The sequence below is a fragment of the Phaethon aethereus genome (genome assembly GCF_964289735.1).
Source record: "Phaethon aethereus genome assembly, chromosome: 8".
Taxonomy (NCBI): Eukaryota; Metazoa; Chordata; class Aves; order Phaethontiformes; family Phaethontidae; genus Phaethon; species Phaethon aethereus.
Window position 1 is genome coordinate 8,202,470 of NC_138584.1, and position 18,913 is coordinate 8,221,382.

At 46.4% G+C, this 18,913-nt stretch overlaps 1 protein-coding gene across 3 annotated transcripts in view; it reads left to right on the forward strand.

Moving 5' to 3' along the window:
• Positions 1–18,913, forward strand: part of PACS2 (phosphofurin acidic cluster sorting protein 2) — a gene marked incomplete at its 3' end in the record, with an annotated part of 76,044 nt that overhangs the window by 23,062 nt on the left and 34,069 nt on the right. For all 3 annotated transcript variants that reach the window (XM_082002687.1, XM_082002688.1, XM_082002689.1), the window contains exons 2-7: positions 5,602–5,689; positions 8,963–9,052; positions 13,632–13,757; positions 15,850–16,012; positions 17,072–17,145; positions 17,956–18,036. In XM_082002687.1, the coding sequence (XP_081858813.1) occupies positions 5,602–5,689; positions 8,963–9,052; positions 13,632–13,757; positions 15,850–16,012; positions 17,072–17,145; positions 17,956–18,036 (622 nt within the window). The remainder of the gene's footprint in view (positions 1–5,601; positions 5,690–8,962; positions 9,053–13,631; positions 13,758–15,849; positions 16,013–17,071; positions 17,146–17,955; positions 18,037–18,913) is intronic.

Genomic DNA, 18,913 nt, shown 5'->3' on the forward strand with positions numbered 1-18,913 from the left:
CTTTCTGGACTAATGAAGCACTAAGAAATGAGAAGTGCCAATGCAATATGTAAACTCTGTTTTGTGAGCCAAAGTTACATGGCTTGCAGGCATCTTGACCCCTTTCTGCCTTGTGTGAGTCCCCTAGAGCCAGCCAGCAATGTCTTGTCCCACTGAAGGAAGATCTCTCTCGGCATTTTCCAATTGATATGTTGGGTTAGAGTATCTAAGCTTGGATGCACTTTAATCCTTGGTCATATTAACTGCATGCTGCTCCTCAAATAGCAAATGTGCCCATGCAGTATTCTAGGATCTTTTTAAAATTATGCAGGTCTGCAGAATTTTGACATTCCCCACCCCTTTTGCGTGCTCAGTTTGAAGCAGGTATATTTGTAATACATTTGAAGTGAGCAGGACAGTATTTCAGCTGTGAAAGGATAGTGTCTTGCTAGTACATGTGTCCCCTTGTGAGGTCCTGGGTAGGGCCTGTTTTGTAAGGTAAGCTGCCATCCTCTTACCTGTCTGAACAAGACTTGCTTCCTACAGCATTTCTATGGATCTTAGTCTCTAGTGTCTTAAGAGATTAATTCTCTGTATTAATACTGGGAAGAGGATTTCAAGATCCTTGAGAACAAGAACGATGAAAATAGTTGCTCTGCAGTTGTTTCCTGGCTTCTTAAGGCTTACTTGAATGGGTCTGTAGCCAGAACAGCTGGCTGAAGGTTGTGGTTTAGCTTGGTGGTGAGTGTGAATGAAGGAGAAGTAAGTGGAGACTAATGCAGGACTGTTAGGTTTCTTTGCAAGTTACTCAAGGTTATGTTTCTGTCATGACAGAAATTGGGGTGCTTGACCTCTGCCTCCTCACTTAATTTCTTCTTGCCTTGGAACTTACGTGAAAATGGGACCGAGATTAGATTGTTTTGAGGGAATTAGCTCATAAGCTTTGCGAAGTGAGGAAGCACTCTTCCTGCAGCTTCTACCATTGCTACCCTTGCCCAGAGGCCCCATTCTGATGCTTCAGTGACATTAGAAGACAGCTCTTTTCCCCTGCTTTCTCCCCGAGCTCTCTCTTAGGCCAGTACAGAGCCCTGACTTTAGCATGCAAGTGCAGCAACGAGTACATCCATGCGTTGTTCTTTTCCTCCTGGGCATGTGCGAAGCAGGCATAAGAAACCGCTTGCGCAGTTGGTTGTGCGCTGCATGCGTTCATACCTTCAGCAGCTGTGTCTCAAAAATGCTGTGCAGGGCTTCTCACTCTGGCCTCTCCATTGTAGCTATGTGCAGAATGGCTCTGTGTGTCTGGGCAAGCATGTTTGTGTGCAGGTGCCTCCCTCCACTTCTCCTTCAAGTGGCTCGCGATTTATTTTGCATCTGACTTGGATGGAAAGTGTCAGCTCAGAGCAAAACACTCAAAAGTTGAGGCTGCTTGCTGTCCTGAAATGCTGAAATAACTTGGGTAAGGTGAAACTGTCCAGTGACCAGAGACCAATTCCTTTCTTATAGCCATTGTCTGATTGAGGCTTACAGACCTCGGAGGAGAGTGCTCCAGGCATGAAGTATTTTCTCTCTCAACAATATCTTCACAGCTTTTAACCTGGACAAAGGGTATCTGTGTAGTGAGCTAGACTCTTCTTGCCCCAGCTCCTGTCTTGCACTTGGAGTCCCCTACAGCTGTGGATGCATCTGTTATTGTTCTCTACTTCTGTGGGGCTTAATTAAAATACAGGTCTTTAATTTTTAATTTTTCCTTCCTGTTGATTTGACTGTCTCTGCATGAGCGAAGTCTCAGTGCAATTACTGTGCTCCCTGTGGAGACACAGACATTTTATTCAGTGAGGCAGGCCCTTTCTTGGAGGGGGTTTATTTTCCTGATCTTTCTACTCGGATGCAAAAGCAAAACATCCAGTGAGTAAAGAATGCGACACTTTATTTGGTTGTTCAGGACGTGTTTGCTGGATCTTGGTTACCAAAATGTTATGTTCTTTGCAGATAACTGCCTCCCTGAGCAAAGAGCTCGTGATGAAGCTATTCAGCACAACTTGCATCAGCAGGGCGAGTCAAAACCATTGGGTCAGGTCCAGGTTTCATCTTTAAAACTGCATTCTTGCAGCAGTGATGTAAAAAGATGAAGAGTTTTATTGTTGTGGAACGCATTAAGCTGGCTCATGATTTGTTAACCTGAGAATGGGGTCAGGCAAGTACCTCGTGCCTCCTCGCTGTGGCGGGGTTGTGTGGTGACTCAAGGGGATGCAAGCTCCTCAGCAGGCACTGCCTGCTGCTGTGTGGGACCCAGCTGTGCTCCTAGCAGGACATCTACTATGAACCTTCAAAAAAGGGTGGAAATCTTGGCTCTCAGGTTTCTGTTGCCCTTATTTGACACTGCTTCAGCTAACTTAGTGCTTTTGCTAGCTTAACTCCACATGTGCAACCATAGGTCAATACTGAAACAAACAGGCAAAGAAAGCATTTGCCTGCACCTCCTGTATTGCAGTCCCAGGCTTTTTATAGACCACTTCAGGCTCTTTGAGCTCCAAGCTTGAAGCTTCCTCACTTCCTCATGTGTGTCTGTGCTCTAGGTTATTTTCCATATGTTCATGGAGATCAAATATGTATGTATGTGAACCTTCCAAATTAACAGGCTCATTGATAGAAATGTTTCGTGAGACTGGTCCCCATCCTGAGCCCTGAGTCTTGACGGAGGTACAGCAAAATCTAGGCAAAAGATAAGAGTATGGAAGGAGGTGTGTTGCCGTTATCAGAAGCAATTATGGCAGACAAATCCTTGCCCTGCCTTTGGGTGTGAGTGGTTCAGGATTCCTGTGTTGGTGGTGGGGGCACCACACTGGCTCTGGATGCAGTGACATGCTGGAATATGCCTTTTCATGATTATTTGAGTAAGTTATGACCCCTTTCTGCCATGAATTCTGAAGGTTGCTTTGATTTGTAAGCTGCAAACTTAGACAGAAGACCCAGAACAATAAGTATGTTGAGGGTAGGAGTGATTTGGTGGTATTTAAACTCTGATTTTACCCCCCCAATGAAGAACATAAACATATCATTGTTGTTTGTGTGAAGTGCCTTTTAGTACCAGCAGCCCAGCAATGAGGGATAAAGAAAGCAGATGTCCCATGCCTTTTTTAACTGCTTTTGTTTTTCTGATTGCTGTAAAGGAGGCTTTTACTTTTTTTTTTTTTCCCCCAAGCAGCAAGTGTTCCACAGGGCTTGATCAAAGCTCATAAATGATGAATTGAAGGAATGCCTGGTGGAGAACAGAACGCCCTCCTTGTGCTCTGCTGTGCGTGCTGAGAACACCATTGTTTCTTCCCGTACCTTTTTCGTCCTCGAGCTTGGGTCTGGAGAAAAAAGGCCTTTGTTCCTTGCCTGTCAGCCAAGACAATGCCAGTGTGTTGTCCTACCTCTGCTTCTAGCACCTGACCGGCCCAAGCTCTGTGGGTTTTGGCAAGCTGAGTGTGATTGTCCTCCAGCTACAGTGTTACAAAGAAAACAAATGCCATCACAGCCTCCTTCCTCCAGATCCTGGCCCAGCTGCTTCACGGCAGTGGCCGCGTCTGTCTGTGCTTGCTGTTTTGTTCAGGATGCAGCGGGAAAGCAGTCAGCTTCTCCTGTGCTCTTCCTCAGTTGAGAGATGCAGCTTCACCTGACTTCCAGTGCGTGGGGACACTTAGTTTGCAGTTGAACACGCTGGCCTGTGCTCTCTTGCTTCCGCAGGTACCTGCTCTGTTCACAGGGAGGCTCTGGCCATGGGTGAAAGCGCACTTGGTTTCCCCTCCACCAACCCAATACCAGCTGTTCTGCCTGCTTCTGCCGTCCCTCCTCCGGCACCCAGGGCCTCCAGGCCCGCTCCCTCTAGCATGTTTGTCTTGATGCTGCACACAGCTGCTGGTGGTATGACAGAGGGGAACGGAGGCCCAAGCAGACCCAGTTTTTCTCCCTTCCTTGTAATTTCTATTTCTGTGCTGTCTTCTGATGCAAAACTCTGCAAAGGAGAGAGCTTTTGTTCTGTCTTGGTTTTTTGGGAGACTGATAGCAGGAACCAGTGCTTTGCAAATGAGCAGGGAGAGCAGGTAGTGGGAGCTGGGGTGGAGAAGAGGCTGACAAGGGCAGGTTTGGAGAGGTGCTCGAGTGAAGACTGTAAGAGCTAAGACCAATTCTTCCCTGTTCCTAGCCCTGTGTGAGAGGGCAGAGTTTAAGCAGAGCCACAGGCAGCAGTTGCTTCAACATCTGCCACTGCTCCCATCAGGAAGAGCCTTTAGCTCTGTCTCTCCTGCAGTTTTGCACTCAGGCTGATCATGTCTGTCTTCAGGCATTGCAGCAAAGCAACATTTCAGCTTCCCATCGTGGTGGTGCAAGTCACCCGTGCAGTGTCCTGGTACCAGTATGGAGTCCTGTCGTTCAAGTGCACCCGTCAGTCAATTGCACTCGTGCTACTGATGCCTGAGCATGCACCAAAATCTAGTGTCAACTCCTCTTCCCTTTCTATCTACTGCTGGACTTGGCCCCTTCATGAACAGCCCTGATATTACACTTTATCTGGGAAAAAGAGCTATGCAGCGGGTTTCAGAGGAGCCATGCCGAGGCTTGCTAACATCGCATGGCAGAGGCCAAAGATGCCCATGCCATGGGGTAGGGACCTGACACAAAAGCACTGCTGGCTCCTGGCCAGTGTGCTGGTGATGTCTAGTCACTACAGCCCACCTGGCAGCTTTCTCTGGCCTCTGCTTTCCTCAGGCTGAGCTGTCTTTGCTTCAGGTTAATCTTTGCTTGAAGTTTGTTTCTGGGCATACCTTCTTAATTACACCAGCTGGTAATAACATCTGTGAAATTGTGACAGTGCTGTGGTCCCATTACCTCAGAGCCTTAACTCAGCTGCACCTAGTCCGCACTATCCTCTCCCAAGCTCCCTATGGTGGAAGGCAGAAGTGCAAACAGCGTTAACCAGAACAATGTAGCATTGCCTGGGTAAAGAATGTGATTTACTTGCATATGTGTGGCATGTGAACGCCAGGGCCAGAGGGCATTGCTTGAGTCCTCTCATTTCTTTTTTTTTTTTCCTTTCCTGTTAGAGATGCCTGAACCACTTGCTAGCCCTTTTGTTTGGGGGTGAGGAGGAGAATGCGTGGGTTGGCAAGAGGAGGTGGGAGTGAGATCTTTGGGAGCCAGGAGTCTGAAACTGAAAAAGCCAACAATCTAGGAAAGCTTTGTACATGAGTTTAAAATTAGCCTGACCCAGTGCTTTGATATTGCTGGAATTTAATTCCTCTGACCCTGAAGCTTTTGGTCTGGCTCAGAGCAAGAGTTCCCAGGCTGTGGTCGGTGGAAGTCTGTGCTGTGAGGCATTCTCATGTGTCCATGAGTCTGTATCAGACAGAGAGATGTACCTCCTGTCCACCTCCTTGTATTTGTGAAAGGTTGGAGGAATTCAGTCTGAAAAGCCAGGGAAGCCTCACATATTTCTACTGCCTTTATGTCTGTGTCTGTGTGTCGCTTGTGTCTGGAGCCTGTTAACCCTCAAACGGGGATACTGCTGTGTATAAAAGCTGTTCAGAGCTTCTCCTTTTTAAGGCATGATTGTAACTGTTTCTCTTCTGTTCCTGTTTGCAGGTTGTGCAGCTTGACATTAAAGAAACTGGTAGTCTTAAAGGAATTGGATAAGGAGCTTATTTCTGGGGTCATTGCTGTCAAAATGCAGGTAATTGCTGCTTAGTTCTAAGAATTAAATGTGTTGTTTGGCTAAAAATACTGGCAGATGCCTAAACTGAGCTTCACCTCCTTGTGAGGGTCCATTGCAGCCACGGTCACCTTCTCAAGTACATGAGGGCATTCTGGATGTGTGGAGAGTCTCTTCTGATCCTTCCCCCATGTTCCTACTGCAATTCATTGTTGTAAGCAAAGAATAGTGTTCGCTGAGGGCTCAGCATGAGCTTATCTTTATGTAAAAATGCTCTTTACAGATGATATGCTGTCACCTCTTCCTCCTTAGCTGTCACTAAATCCAAGCCTGGTTCTCTATTTAACATGCTTCAGCTCACTTTAGGTTTGAACATCTTGGCAACTTGGTCCTGGTTTGGGAGGTCTGGAGTCCTCTGCTGATGGGCTGCTCTGCTATCGAGCCCCAGTCATTTAGTAGCCAGGTGCTTGTCAGTGGATTTGTAGGGGGCCTGTACATTTTAATTTGTTTCCATAAAATACAGCTGTCATCCTAGGTAAATAACCCACTTTACAGCATATGTTTGTGCCATTTAATTAGGTGCCTACATGTAGGTCACACTGCCTGGAGGCAGGCTGGGAAGGAAGAGGACTCAATTCCACAGTGCGTCACAGCATCAGTTCGGCTCACATGCTCTCATCACTGCAAATGCTGAAGTACTTAGTGAGTAAAAGCCTGGCAGACGTATAAGTAGAAAATACCATTAACTGTGCTGAAAAGTAGCTGCTTTTCAAATAAAGAACCAGGCAAACACCTGCAGAAGAGCGCTGGTTGTGTCAAAGCACACAAAATCTGGCTTGGAAGGTGAAATCGGGAATGCTCTGTGGTGCCAAGAACATGCAGCTGAGGATTTAACCAGCATCTCTCATGTCCATGAGCAGTCCAGCTGGGATGAAAATGTGTCCTTCTGTGTTGGAGGGGGTTCATGCACCCATAGCCAGCAGCAGAAAGGCAGGGAATTGTTTCACACACCTGGATTCGTGGGAATTGCAGAAGCACAGCTGTGGGTTCGCAGGCTGTCAGATATTGCTTATCAGAGCTGAAAGCTTTCCGTATGTTTGTATTCGTAGATGGTGGATGCATCACTGTAAGGGCCTCGGGCTTTTCAGTGAATGATCTATACCCAGACCATGTCAGACTTGGGTTGGAGAAATTAGTAGCTTTTACTAGAGCAAAATCTTCTTTTCCTGTCCAGGTTACTGCTCACTGCTTACACTTTTTATGGGTGAAACCTTGCCCCAGACGTGCAAGTCCAAAGGGATTTTTAACATGTGGGACTTGTCTTTTTTGGGTACTTGCTGTGATCTACCTTTCCACAGTAACTCAGATGCTGGAACCTGTGCAGTTCTGCATCCTCTCTACCGCAGGGCAGATCCCTGAAGAACTGGAAGGCAGAAGGGCTTGCCCTGTTTAGAGTGCTCATCTGCCAAATCTCAGGCTGCAGCTCGTGTCCTCAGGCCATCCTTATTTTGCCCTTGATATGTCTGGCCAGTTGACCTAGAGGTGAGGGTGGCTGGAATGACCACTGTCAGAGTTCCTCACCTTCGGTGTCCCTTGTGCTGGATCAGTACCCATATTTCTTTGTGATGTGCTGTTTAACGGTGGGTCAGTAGCACTGCAGCTGTTTCAGACATAGGCGGATTTGAAGCTCTGTTATTAAAAATCCCTTTATAGCTTGCAGGTTATGATGATGATGCTGACAAGCTCTTTCAGGGACACTTAATTTGCTAGCATACAGGTTTCTGACATGGCTATTGTTTGAGGCTGGTGATACTGGATCATCAAATATATGATCTCTATGAAATGACTCACTGCCTTTGTATGGGGAATTGCAAGAGAGGTGTCAGACACTGGAGTCCTTCCAGAGGGGCTGACTGAATTCAGACCTAATGAGAGCATCTTACCTGCATTTCCCGTGTCTCCTTGCAGCCTCTTGAACATTGATGTTCAAAGAGTTGTCACCTGTATTTCCCAAGCCGTCACTCTATCTGCTGCAGTCTTTTAAAAGCAGCTATATTTGGGTTTTCATTAGATTTCGAGTTGCATAACAAGTAGAGCAAGGCTGCTGCTATTAGGAGCTTTGCACCAGTGGAACAGATGCTGCTGTTGCCAGCAGCGAGGCTAGCTGTGTTTTATTTGCAGGCGTGCTGCTTTTCCTGGGGGGAACACTTTGGTCTCTCACCCTGCTCTGCTGTCTATCTTCTGATCTGCTGAAGCTTAGGCACCTCAACTCTTCCACAGAGGAGCTGGTGCTGTGTTGGGCAGGAGCTGAGGCACCGCTGCAAATGACAGCATTTGCCCTGGCTGCTTGAGCAATGCGTTTGGGGAGGAAGGGTGTAAACAAGTCTCTGCTGCTCTCTCATCTCAGGATGCTATTTGAGACTGATACTAGCAGACCAGATTTTCCTTTTGGATGTAGCTGGGAGGGTTTTACCCCCTGGTCTGTCTCTGATTTCCCAGGTGCTGCTTTTTTGAGAGCTACAGTTCTCTGATTCTGGGAGATCAGCCCATCTGGACAAAGCCAGATCTGCAACTTCAGCAGAACATTGAGCCAGGGACCTCTGAAGCTTGCCGCTGTGTTTGAACAGTGCAGAAGGATTTGCTAGGCAGCAATCTGTCATGCTCTCCTGCTAGTTTTTCCTGAAACATTCCCTGAAATGAAATGCTCACACAGTAAATAGCCCAGTAACTCGGTTAGCGTAGAGCAGCCCAAACACACTGTTGATTTGGAGTTGCCCTGTAATCCTATCAGGTCTCCGGACTCCACTGCGATGCTTAGTGGATTTTTTCTTTTATAGCCCAAGCGACTTGCAGTTAAAATCTCTGCTTTCCCCAGGGAGGGGTGTGTGCACAAAAAAGAGACCAGTCTGTCGTGGCTAATGCTCGAGATTTAAGCATGACGCTGCAGCCTCCAAACCCAGGAGATGATGAGCCTTGTACCTATTGGCTGAAGTAAAACTATGAGACTTGAACTTGAGGGGTGGGGGTTGACTCATAGCTTTTGAATGCTGGGGTTTGGCAGAACAAAAGCTGCTTTGTTGCAGTTAGGGACAGTAAATATGCCCAAATCTTTAGTAGTCAAATATTTCCCTTCATCTCATTAATATTTCACAGAAGTGCAAGGTCAGACCCATCCATTCACTTTCTCCGTGGTAGTCCCTGACAATGTTTCCTGGTTTTCAGTAAATAGGGCTGGGGTGGGATGTCAGGGCTGGCTTCTGGGGAGTTCACCCAGTGGACTGTTTCTCTGTACAGGGTTCTAAGCGCATCCTGCGGTCTCACGAGATTGTGTTGCCCCCGAGTGGACATGTGGAGACGGAGCTTGCGCTGACCTTCTCACTGCAGGTAAGGTGGGATGTGGCCTTGGGGCAATGTGTGCTTGCTGGAGTTGCTGCTTTGCCATGAGCAGAGGTGTGTGGCGGGTCTGAGGTGAAAACCCTTCTATGCTTCCAGAGATGCTTGTTCTCAAGGCAGTCACAGCCATTTCTGAAGAGCTATCTGAACTCTTTTGGCTTGTCTCTGGGCAGCCAGCTGTGGGCAATCTGAGTAAAAATGATCCAGATGCTTCCAGGATCTGGGGAAGGGGAAGCCCACTAGGAAAGCTGCTGTATAAACCCTTAGAATTGTTCTTGGGGACAGCCCTGCATCATGGAAGGCAGATCTCTAATCCTGACTGTCTGGGGGGGAACGGGCAAGTTAGACACTAGCTGCAATTTGCATGTCCTCAGTGCAACAACACAAATTTGTCTGATTGCCTCCCAGCATTGAGGGTCCGGAGCAGGGTGCTGGTTCTCAGTGTTAGGCGACCTTCCTTGTTGTGCATGCTGTGTTCAGAGCCCAGGAACATGAGGGCTTTGCTGGAGTCTGTCCTCTTCATGTTATGGCTGTGGCAGGAACTAGAGCAGAGCAGGATGGCTCTTTTTTGCCTTTTGTTGCTTTCCTTATGAACAGGCACTGGAGGGTGGCATGGAGTATCAGGCTGACGGAAGGCAGTAGTAGGAATGGGAGAGGTGAACCTCTGATTTAGAGTTGCCAAGGGAGGCACTATCTGGGGAAGCAGGAGCAGTATGCAGACGGTTATTCCTGGCTCTAGAGTCATAGGAATAGCTGGGAATTGGAGACAGTGTATTTTATTGGTTCCTCTTTTCCTCAAAGCACACTGCCCTCATGCTACCCCCTGAGCAGGGAAATAAGGTAAATAGAGGCTGGCTTGCTGCAAGCAAGAGGGAGGATATTGCATGCATAGAGCAGAGCCAGACAGACACTCAGAAGTATTCATATCTGGATTATCTGTGGTTTTGGGACTATTGGTTAGATCTTGAAGTCAAGAGTTTGGTCTGGTAAGGAAAAAGGTTCAAGAGATGATGTGAGACAGACTGGTTTTTACTGAGACCTGTGCAGACTTGAAGCAGGTAAGATTTCATTGCAGACGGATGATAACGCTATGGCTGCCCAGGCAGGTATGCAGATGGCTGATGCTTCTGGTTCTGTCCTGATGCAGCCCACAGACTGGGCTAACTGCAGCGTTGCATCCCCTCCTTGGTGAACAGGAATGACAAAACCACGTGCCAGGAATATGTATGCTTGGGTCCCAGGGCTGCAGCTTTCCCATGGCTGGGAGCAGAGCTGTAAGATGAGCCAGGTCTCCCTCTGCCAGTCCTGTGTCAGCAAGGAGCAAGTATTTCTGCAGATCTTTTTGGAATTAATTTTTTAATTAATTTTTTTTCCCCCCTGGGACTCAGACCAATGCTGCAGCAGGACACAGCCTTTAACTCTATTTCTGCTGAAGGGGCTGGGAATTGAGCCAGAATAGGGGAGAGCAATGTCCATGACACTGAGCCTTCAGGAGAGGTGAGCAAGCTTAATACCGTGCTGCTGTTCTCTGACTGCAGGAAGGATTGGTGGTCTTGGATGCAATAAGGCCTGGGAAGCTTTCCTGAAATGGCACAGCAGGATTTTTATGACAGTTTTTATTGTTTCTTAATTGGATGGTGGCTGGAAGCTACTCCTAGCTAACAACTGCAGCTTAAGCCAGATTAAGTCTGAATTTAGTGCCTGGGATATATTTGAGAGTGGTGATGGGCCACAAAGTAAAAGCATGTGTATGTCACAGCACAAGGTCTCAGCATCTTGCAGCAGCCAATATCTGTCAGGTCTTCAAACTGTATGCCTTGCTTTGTGCTAGCTGTCTGGATTTGCAGTCCCTCATATCTTCACAGTCACTGCCTTCTCAGATGCTTCTCCTGGGTGAAATTCTTGTCCTTTGCACAGAGCGTTTCCTTGTCCAAGCTAAGCTAGAAAGGTGCCAGTGCTGGCTGGCATAATGGTGAGCAGCCCATTGTGTCTGGCAGGCCTCCGCTCAAACAGAAGGGAGAGGTTTCCTGTTGCTCTGTTATGCAGCTAGGGTAAGACTGGAGTTAGTGCTATGCTTGATGCTGTTTTGCCTTGCTAGCTAGGGCTGGACCAGTGGCAGCCTTTCTGGCAGGTGAGCTACCATCACCCTTACTGCTGGAATGCCTGACCTCCATGAGTTTCACTGGATTAAATGAAATTCCCCAGATATCCCAAGCACAACATCGCAGCTCTTCAGAGCACTTAATTCCTGTGTTTAATCTAATAAACCTTTCAAGATGTAACAGGTTACATCACTGAGGCTTCAGAAAAAATATCTTGCTCTGCTCTTGCTGTTCTGGTGCATGTGATGGCCCCCTCTTTTCACCCCTCGGAGGAGCCTTGGGGTGCTTGGTGCTTCCTCTAAAAGTCTCATTTTCAAATGTTTTGAGCCAAACTGTTTTCCTCTCCAATCTCTGTCATGGACTGACAAGTACTGAAAAGTTTTGGTCGAAACTATTCTATGGAGTTGATAAGCCATGGCTGCTGTTAAAAATACCTTGTCTGTGCTATGACAATGGCTCAGCTTTTATTCTAGAGGCCCTTGCTTTTAATGGAGGAGGTGTGCGGCCTGAGTCTCTCTGTACCTTTCTTGTATCATCTCTGTGAACGCTCATCAGAGGTGGCCAGGCAACACGTATTTGAAAAACAAACTTGCACATCTATGGATTTGAGCCATCCAGTTTAATCCCTGAAAATTGGACACATTGAAATCAAGCTGGCCTGGAACCAAGCATGACTTTGGACTTTAGTTGCGGGCTTGTAGTTCGGCAGCCTCAATGTGGCCCAAGTGCTTTGAGCTGAGAGCAAGGAGTCCCTCTCCCCTGCTGCCCTTCCAACACATGGAAGGGCCCCAGAGGCAAGGAGGTGCTAGATTTGAAAGCAAAAGGTGCCTCTGGCTTTTTGAGCCCCTCTTGCCCCTTCCCCCAATAACTTTCTTCCACCCTTGTTTAGGGACACTGAACATCTGTAAAGGCACAGGCTCCATTTGTGTCTGGGTGCAGGTGTGTTTTGAGGTTGTCTTTTAATTACGTGGACTGCTGTTCCTCTCTTCTGCAGGGCTGCTTCCTTGTGCAATGCACAGTAGATCTTGCCCTTGCAGAGCAATCAGTTAATTAGTATTCTGCTTGTTTGTGTGGCCACTGCTCCCAGCACTCTACATGGCAGTCAGGCTTGCTCTGGACTGCATATTAATATCTCAGGGTTTCTGGTGGTGCTCAGCATTGGTATTTATCAAGTGTTTTGATTGGCAGGAAGTTATTTTCATAATGTTCCAAGGGAAGAAAAAAAAGTAGGTCTTGCCTGTGAGAGAAGCATCCTTTGCTTGGGAACATCCTGTTTGAGATCCCTGCAATTAGGTTCTCCCATCTGCAGGTTACTTAGTGCTATGTATTTTGTATATTTGGAGCATGTCCCTCATTTCCCCTCTCTTCTCTGTATGAGACTGGCCAGGTGGCTGCTGTATCTTTCCTTGAAGATTGCTCTTCCATTGCACAGCTTCTTCCCCCTACAGTCGGTGAGCTGGGGACTGTCAGCACTCTGGCGAGTATCCAGGCAGAAGGCAGGACCTGACTGCACTAATACTCTGTGCAGATGAGCAGGGCAAGCTGAGATAGCATGGTTAGCCCCACTCTTTCCCTGATAGTCTCTGCTTGACTTCACAGCCTCTCTGTTCTTGGGGAGTTTTTTGGGAGATATATAAACAAATGTATTTTCTTATACGGAACGTGTCTTGGAAGGATTTGTCTTTGCAACATAGCCTGGTAGTAGGACAGGGTTTTTCTTGACTTAATTGCTTAAAATACAACCACTTTGAGCAATAGAAGTTTGAGTGTGTTAATGCTGGAAAACACTGATAGTTGCAAGAGCCATGTAGTTGAAGACGTTGTCCTGGAGAGAATCATTGCATGACCATGTAGGCCTCTGCTTTAGCAAAAGGGGCATCAGCAAATCCCTGGCCTCTTCGTAGCTGTGCGTCTCTTCACTTGCCATTCAGAGCACAATAGGGTCTTAAACATGTGGTAGAGGGTCAAACACTGAAGTGTCCTTGTGCTGGAGGGAAGACAGCGGTCTGCCGAGAACACAGGGGTCCATGGCTGTCCCTGCTACTGCATGCTGCCTGCTGTTTTGTGCAGGGTCAGCCTGTGCCCCGGGCAGCGCCTCTGGCGCTCCAGTTCTGGGCAGCCTAGCCTTTGCTTAGCTATTGGGGGAAGCATCTCCTGGAGGCTGCTCATCTCTCTGGAACCAGGCTTGGGCTCAGCCCTTCCCAAACTGAACAGCTTCCCTGTGTCCCTGGGTTGTGTTTTCAGTGTGATTGGCTGGGGAAATGAAAGCCCAGAGCTGAGCTGTTTGGGCAGAGATCAAGGCTTCCTTGGAATAATGAAGGATTGTCCACTGACTGTGAGTTAGCTGTAGGCACTTCTAAAAGCCCTGAGGCTAATCCCTAGGAATGGAGTTTACTTTGTGAAGCAGACAGCTTGGGAGATAATGTCAAGAGACGTAATAAACTTTTTCATTGTGTTTCCAACCGCAGTACCCTCACTTCTTGAAGAGAGAAGGCAACAAGCTTCAGATCATGCTGCAGCGGCGGAAGCGGTATAAGAACCGAACCATTTTAGGCTACAAGACTCTGGCTGTGGGGTCTATCAACATGGCTGAGGTGAGCAGCATTTGACATGATCTCTGTTTGCAAAGGTGAATATTTTCCCTTCTCTTTAAACCCAGTGTTTACTTTTCTTGTTCAGAAGTACCTGGTGGTATTTCATAAAGCTGTCTTAATTGTAATCAGTATTCACAGGGTAATATTTTAAACAGATTTTACTACTGAGTAATAATATCAGACATTTTCTGGATAGTATCTTGAGAGCTAAAACTTGCACAAGGCTAGCTTATTACCATGTGAGGGTTTGTTTTTTGTTGTGTGGTTTGTTTGTTTTCTTTTTTAGAGTAGGGGGTCCAGAGCATAAGTGCAGAACAAGAGGGATAGGGTCACTCAGGTAAGCCTTCCAACCCTAAGAAATGTTAAAGTTAAAGCAAGGTTTGCTGTGCTTCTCTGTGCCACTGTATGAGAGTTCAGGATCAAGTAGTTTCTCTCATTTTGCTTGAAACACCCTTTGCAATTCTTATTTTGTGACCGTTGGTAATTTAGGTGGAGTTCTATTTGTGAGAGGTAAATGATAAAATTTTCAGATTTACACCTGAAAATTAATGCTGGAATCAAGTATGGGTAAATTATTCACTAAGGCTTTCTGAATAGCTTAGCTCCGTGCTTGGTTATTTCATGCCCTGTTTAATCTGTGCTGTTTCTGTTTCTGAGTATTTAGAGATGGGCTTAGCAGTAGTACGTTCAGCTTAACACCAATGTTTTTCATCAGACTGCATTCTGCCAGCAAATCATTTCCATCCAAAATAAGCTAGTGTTATGCTGTGGTGAGTGATTACTATATTAAATAATTAATTATAAAGACCACTCCTTGTGTGTGGGTTCTGCTTGCCTTTAGACTTGCAGTAAATGGTGAACTCCCCATCTGAATTGGCCAAATTCTGATTTGTGGTGTTGTAGCTAACATTTTTCCTGTACAGTGTTTCATTTGTTTAAGAACTAGAAATTAAATACTGCTGTAAGGCAGAAAACATGTGGGCTAATCAATTAGAGCCATCAGTGAACTTCTAAGTGTTGGGCATTTGCTGCTACTGCGTGTGGTTTTTCTTAGGTCTTTCTGTAATGTCAGCTGACTGAGGTTAGAAGGTCAAAAATTTTCAGAGGTTCATTGTGTTAGGAAATAGTTGTTCTCCAGCTCATCTGAAGTCTTCAATTTCAGAAATAATCCAGGAAAATAAATTTTACAAGGGCCTCCCCCTGCTTTGCAGTTTATAGTGTAATGTTCCCTAAACAGCACTGACATGTTTCTTAAAATTAAAAAAAAAATTTCTTAACTGTTGAAACAAAGCAATGAATCGGAGTTGTGAGTCTGAACAGAGTTTAAGAGCAGGGGGCATATGTTTCTCATCAGCTCAGGCCTTTTTAAAGCCACGTGAGGAGCTGACAGAGCAGCCTGGTGTGTGTTAGGAAGCTGAGGTGCAGGCATGGGGAAGCACTTTCTGACTCCGGTGGGGCAGAAGAAAAGAACGTAAGTCTTGGGTTCTGAGGAGAGCCCTGGGAGCTGTAAGTGGCAAAGGAAGGCAAAACCCACACTGAGATGTCCCTCTGCCTCCACTGTTGTCTTGTTTTTCGTGACCTGCTGCTTTATTATCCTGGTGTGGCCAGGTCCTCTGAGATGCAGGTGCTGGCTCTCTGGAAGAGGGATTTTTGCTTTAGGAAGCACTTCGCATCTGTATCTCACCAAGAATTTTTGCCCTTACTGTCTCTTCTGCTGGGCTTTAACACCTAATTAAGTTCCTTAATTAGGTGTTCAGAAGATTGGTAACTTGATAATTCAAATCAGTACTGTGCCATGGAAGCAAATAGATAGTAATCAGGTAGTGAAGTATTGTGCCTCAAGGATGAGCTAATCAACTGTCAAGCTCAGAATGCTTTTTCTTTCCTTCCATCACTTCCATTAGTAGTCAAATAACATCTCAACTAGTACTGTGTATCGTCTGCAGGTGGCTCCTGCAGTTGCAGGGTGTTGGCTTGCTTCTGTACTTGGAAATGTGGAGTAAGTCTATCAACATAAATAACTCTTGTATGCAAATTATGCAAGTTTAAATATATTTAAATGCAGATTTGTACTGTTTAATTTCTGTCCCAGGTCATGCAGCACCCAACAGAAGGTGGCCAGGTTCTGAGTCTTTTCAGCAACATCAAAGAGGCTGCAGTGAAGGTAGCAGAAATCTGGATCTTCTCCTTGTCAAGTCAGCCAATTGACCATGAAGACAGCACTATGCAGGCCAGCCAGAAAATCAAGTCTACAGGTAAGGGTACAACCACATGCTCTGAGGACCAGTGTCTTTCTGAACTAGCTGGAGTTAAACACCACCTGGGCTTAGATGTTTTCTGGGACAAATGAGAACTGGTTTGCACAAGTTGCTGTGTCTATAACTGACTAATACAAAGAAAACCCACTTTGCAAACCTATCGCTGTGTAAGCAGGGAATGTGGCAGGAGTCAATTATTGAATTGTCAAAGCTTTCCCTGCATATCACACCAGGCCTGAGCCATCCAGCAAGGGTTAGCTGTGTTCTTGCCAGCACTCTTCCAGCATTACTGGTGGGTGTATTGAGAACCTGTAGCTTCTCACCTGGCTAACGGTGTTGCATTCAGGAGATTCACCTTTAAGCTACTCCTCTAACTTCTTTTCCCTTTGAGTATTCTACAATAAATCTCACTAACTTAAATGAGACCTGCAAACCTCCAACATGTTTTGCTGTGGACTATGGCCTGGCTTAATGAGTGTAAATCCATGGTGTTGTGCACCATATAGGGAAGTCATTTGGCTTCTACTCATGACAGTCTTTTTATGTGGTACCAGCCTTCTGCTCACTGCTAGAAGAGTGACCTGTTGAAAGTAGTGCACGCAGGTGCTCGTATGTTGTTGCCTGAGGCCAGGCAGCTCACCTGAAGTGTCATTCCAATAAAGGATTCAGGCTCTCCTGGCATGTCTTACTTGCTCCTTTAAGCCAGTTATGCCCATGTTTGGGGGGAAAAGTAATTTCTCTTGTGGAGAAACCTCTTTACTTGCTGTTATCTACTGGGTGGTTCTTCCCAGGGTAAAAGGGGGTGGTGTTTCAAGGAGCCTTATCTGTGTGCTGGTCCTTCCTTCCTATTAAATGTGTTTCTCCCTGTTCCATATCTCCAGGTGGTTCCCATCTCACTGGTTCTAGCACAGATAGAAGATAAACTAGCAGGCATCTCCTTGTGTGCCTCCTTTCTTGATTTGTGACTATTAGTTGGCCTTCTCTGCTCCTGAGATAAGACTGTCCTCACTGTAAAGGAATTTCACAGGATCTCTCCCCTCTTTCCTTCCCTTTCAGACAATTATTCCGAGGAAGAGTACGAGAGCTTCTCTTCTGAGCAGGAGGCCAGTGATGATGCCGTACAGGGCCAGGTACTGCTTAGGGCATGGCCTCTCCCTATGAGAGCTTCAGTAGAGCGTGTACACTCTCAGCTTGTGCTTGAAACTGAAAGTCTATTTCTTTAGATAAACTATGACAGTGTGAGACTGTCACCATGTATTTAGCTGCAGCGGCAGAAGGCCTGCACAGTAACCCATTTCTTCCACCACGATGTGATTTATCTGTTCACGTGTTTGGACTTGAGCTCCCTTTAAACTCTAAAACATTAGCATCCTTGTGTGTTTCTGTGCTTAATGGTCAGGGCATCAGTTGATTGCTTCTGTAATGCTGATTGGATTCAAAGAGCCCAGCTAGATCCCCAGCTGTAATTAAAGGGCCAATGGGGTTTGAGTCAGTCAGACCTGACGTTTTATATACAGACCTGATGTTTTATAAGGTTTTAATACCTTCTGCAAAATAGGTCCTTACGAAGACCCCCCTGGCTAGATGTGAGGTGCTTTCGAGTTTGGTTCTTATATGCTTTCAGACTCTGGCATCACCTGCCTTCCACCTCTTGGAGGGTACTGAGAGAGGAACCCACCAAAATGTGGGGCTGTGACTATCCTTGTTCTTTGAATGTAGAACTAGGGTTGTTTTGCTTCTCCCAAGCTGTTGTTCCTTGTTCTCTGCAGACCTGGTTCACTTCCTTTTCCCTTTACCATCATGACTGCAATTAAGGCAAATGCTGAAAACCTGAAAGACAAAGCAGGAGGTTCATCTTCATAGAGGGAACATTTTTAACACTCAAATGCTCGTGTGTCCCCAAATCACAAAGGTAACTCAAGAATCCTCTTTCTGTTCAGGATTTGGATGATGATGAGTACGAGCTGGGGAAGCCCAAGAAGCAGCGGAGATCGATAGTAAGAACGACGTCCATAACCAGGGTCGGTGGAAATTAGTTTTACTAACACTGATGGGGTTTGGCCAGGATGTGCAGTGCATGTGGCTTTCATGGGAGCAGCAGTACTAGACATACTGGCCCAGCAGAGAGCTTGGGGACATGGTCACAGCATGTGAAGAGCTAGCAAAAGCAGCCAGTTCAGGGAGTGGGGTTGTCCGAGGTGTGTGTGTGTGCTGTCTTGAGTGTCCTTTGGCTACAAGGTTAAGGAGCTCCAAAAATCATGTAAGTTTATGAAATTCAACCCCCATGAAGAAGCCAGTGCAGGATCCATGCTCATGTAAGTTGTGAAAGTAGCTTTAAGTGAAGGGAAGCTCTTTCTGTGCTCTGTATGGGAGAGGCCAGTGGGAAGGTTTCAAAATGAAGTTAAGTAGTTCGGTCAGGGTCTTGAGCTTGACAGGTAAACCTGAGGTGGTGCATGTGGTGGTGAGACAAAAGTAGTAGCTGGATGTTGAAAGCTTTGGCAAGTCACAGGCAGCTATCCACCCTCTCACAGCAAGCACATGTACACCTGCAAAGCTGCGCTTCTGTGTGGAGCGGTGACTTGTGCTTGACCGCTCCATACTGCAGCCTTCTGCTTACACAAGTGTTTGTGCACATCTGTGGTGACAACTCACAATCACCAGGATGGGCTAGGTTTCTTTTTGGACTTAGGAGTAAGTTTGGAGATCACTGTACATCCTGTGAAGCTATTTCTGAAATCCATGTTTTGATAAGGTCTGAAATAAACCCTATTTTGACCTGAATCTGACACTAAAAAGATCCTCTCTATGAGACCAGGAGCATGTTAGTTCATATCCTTGGTGTTCTTAGTATTGTTTTCAAGAGTCAGTGCCCAGCCAGGACAAAATACATGACTAGGT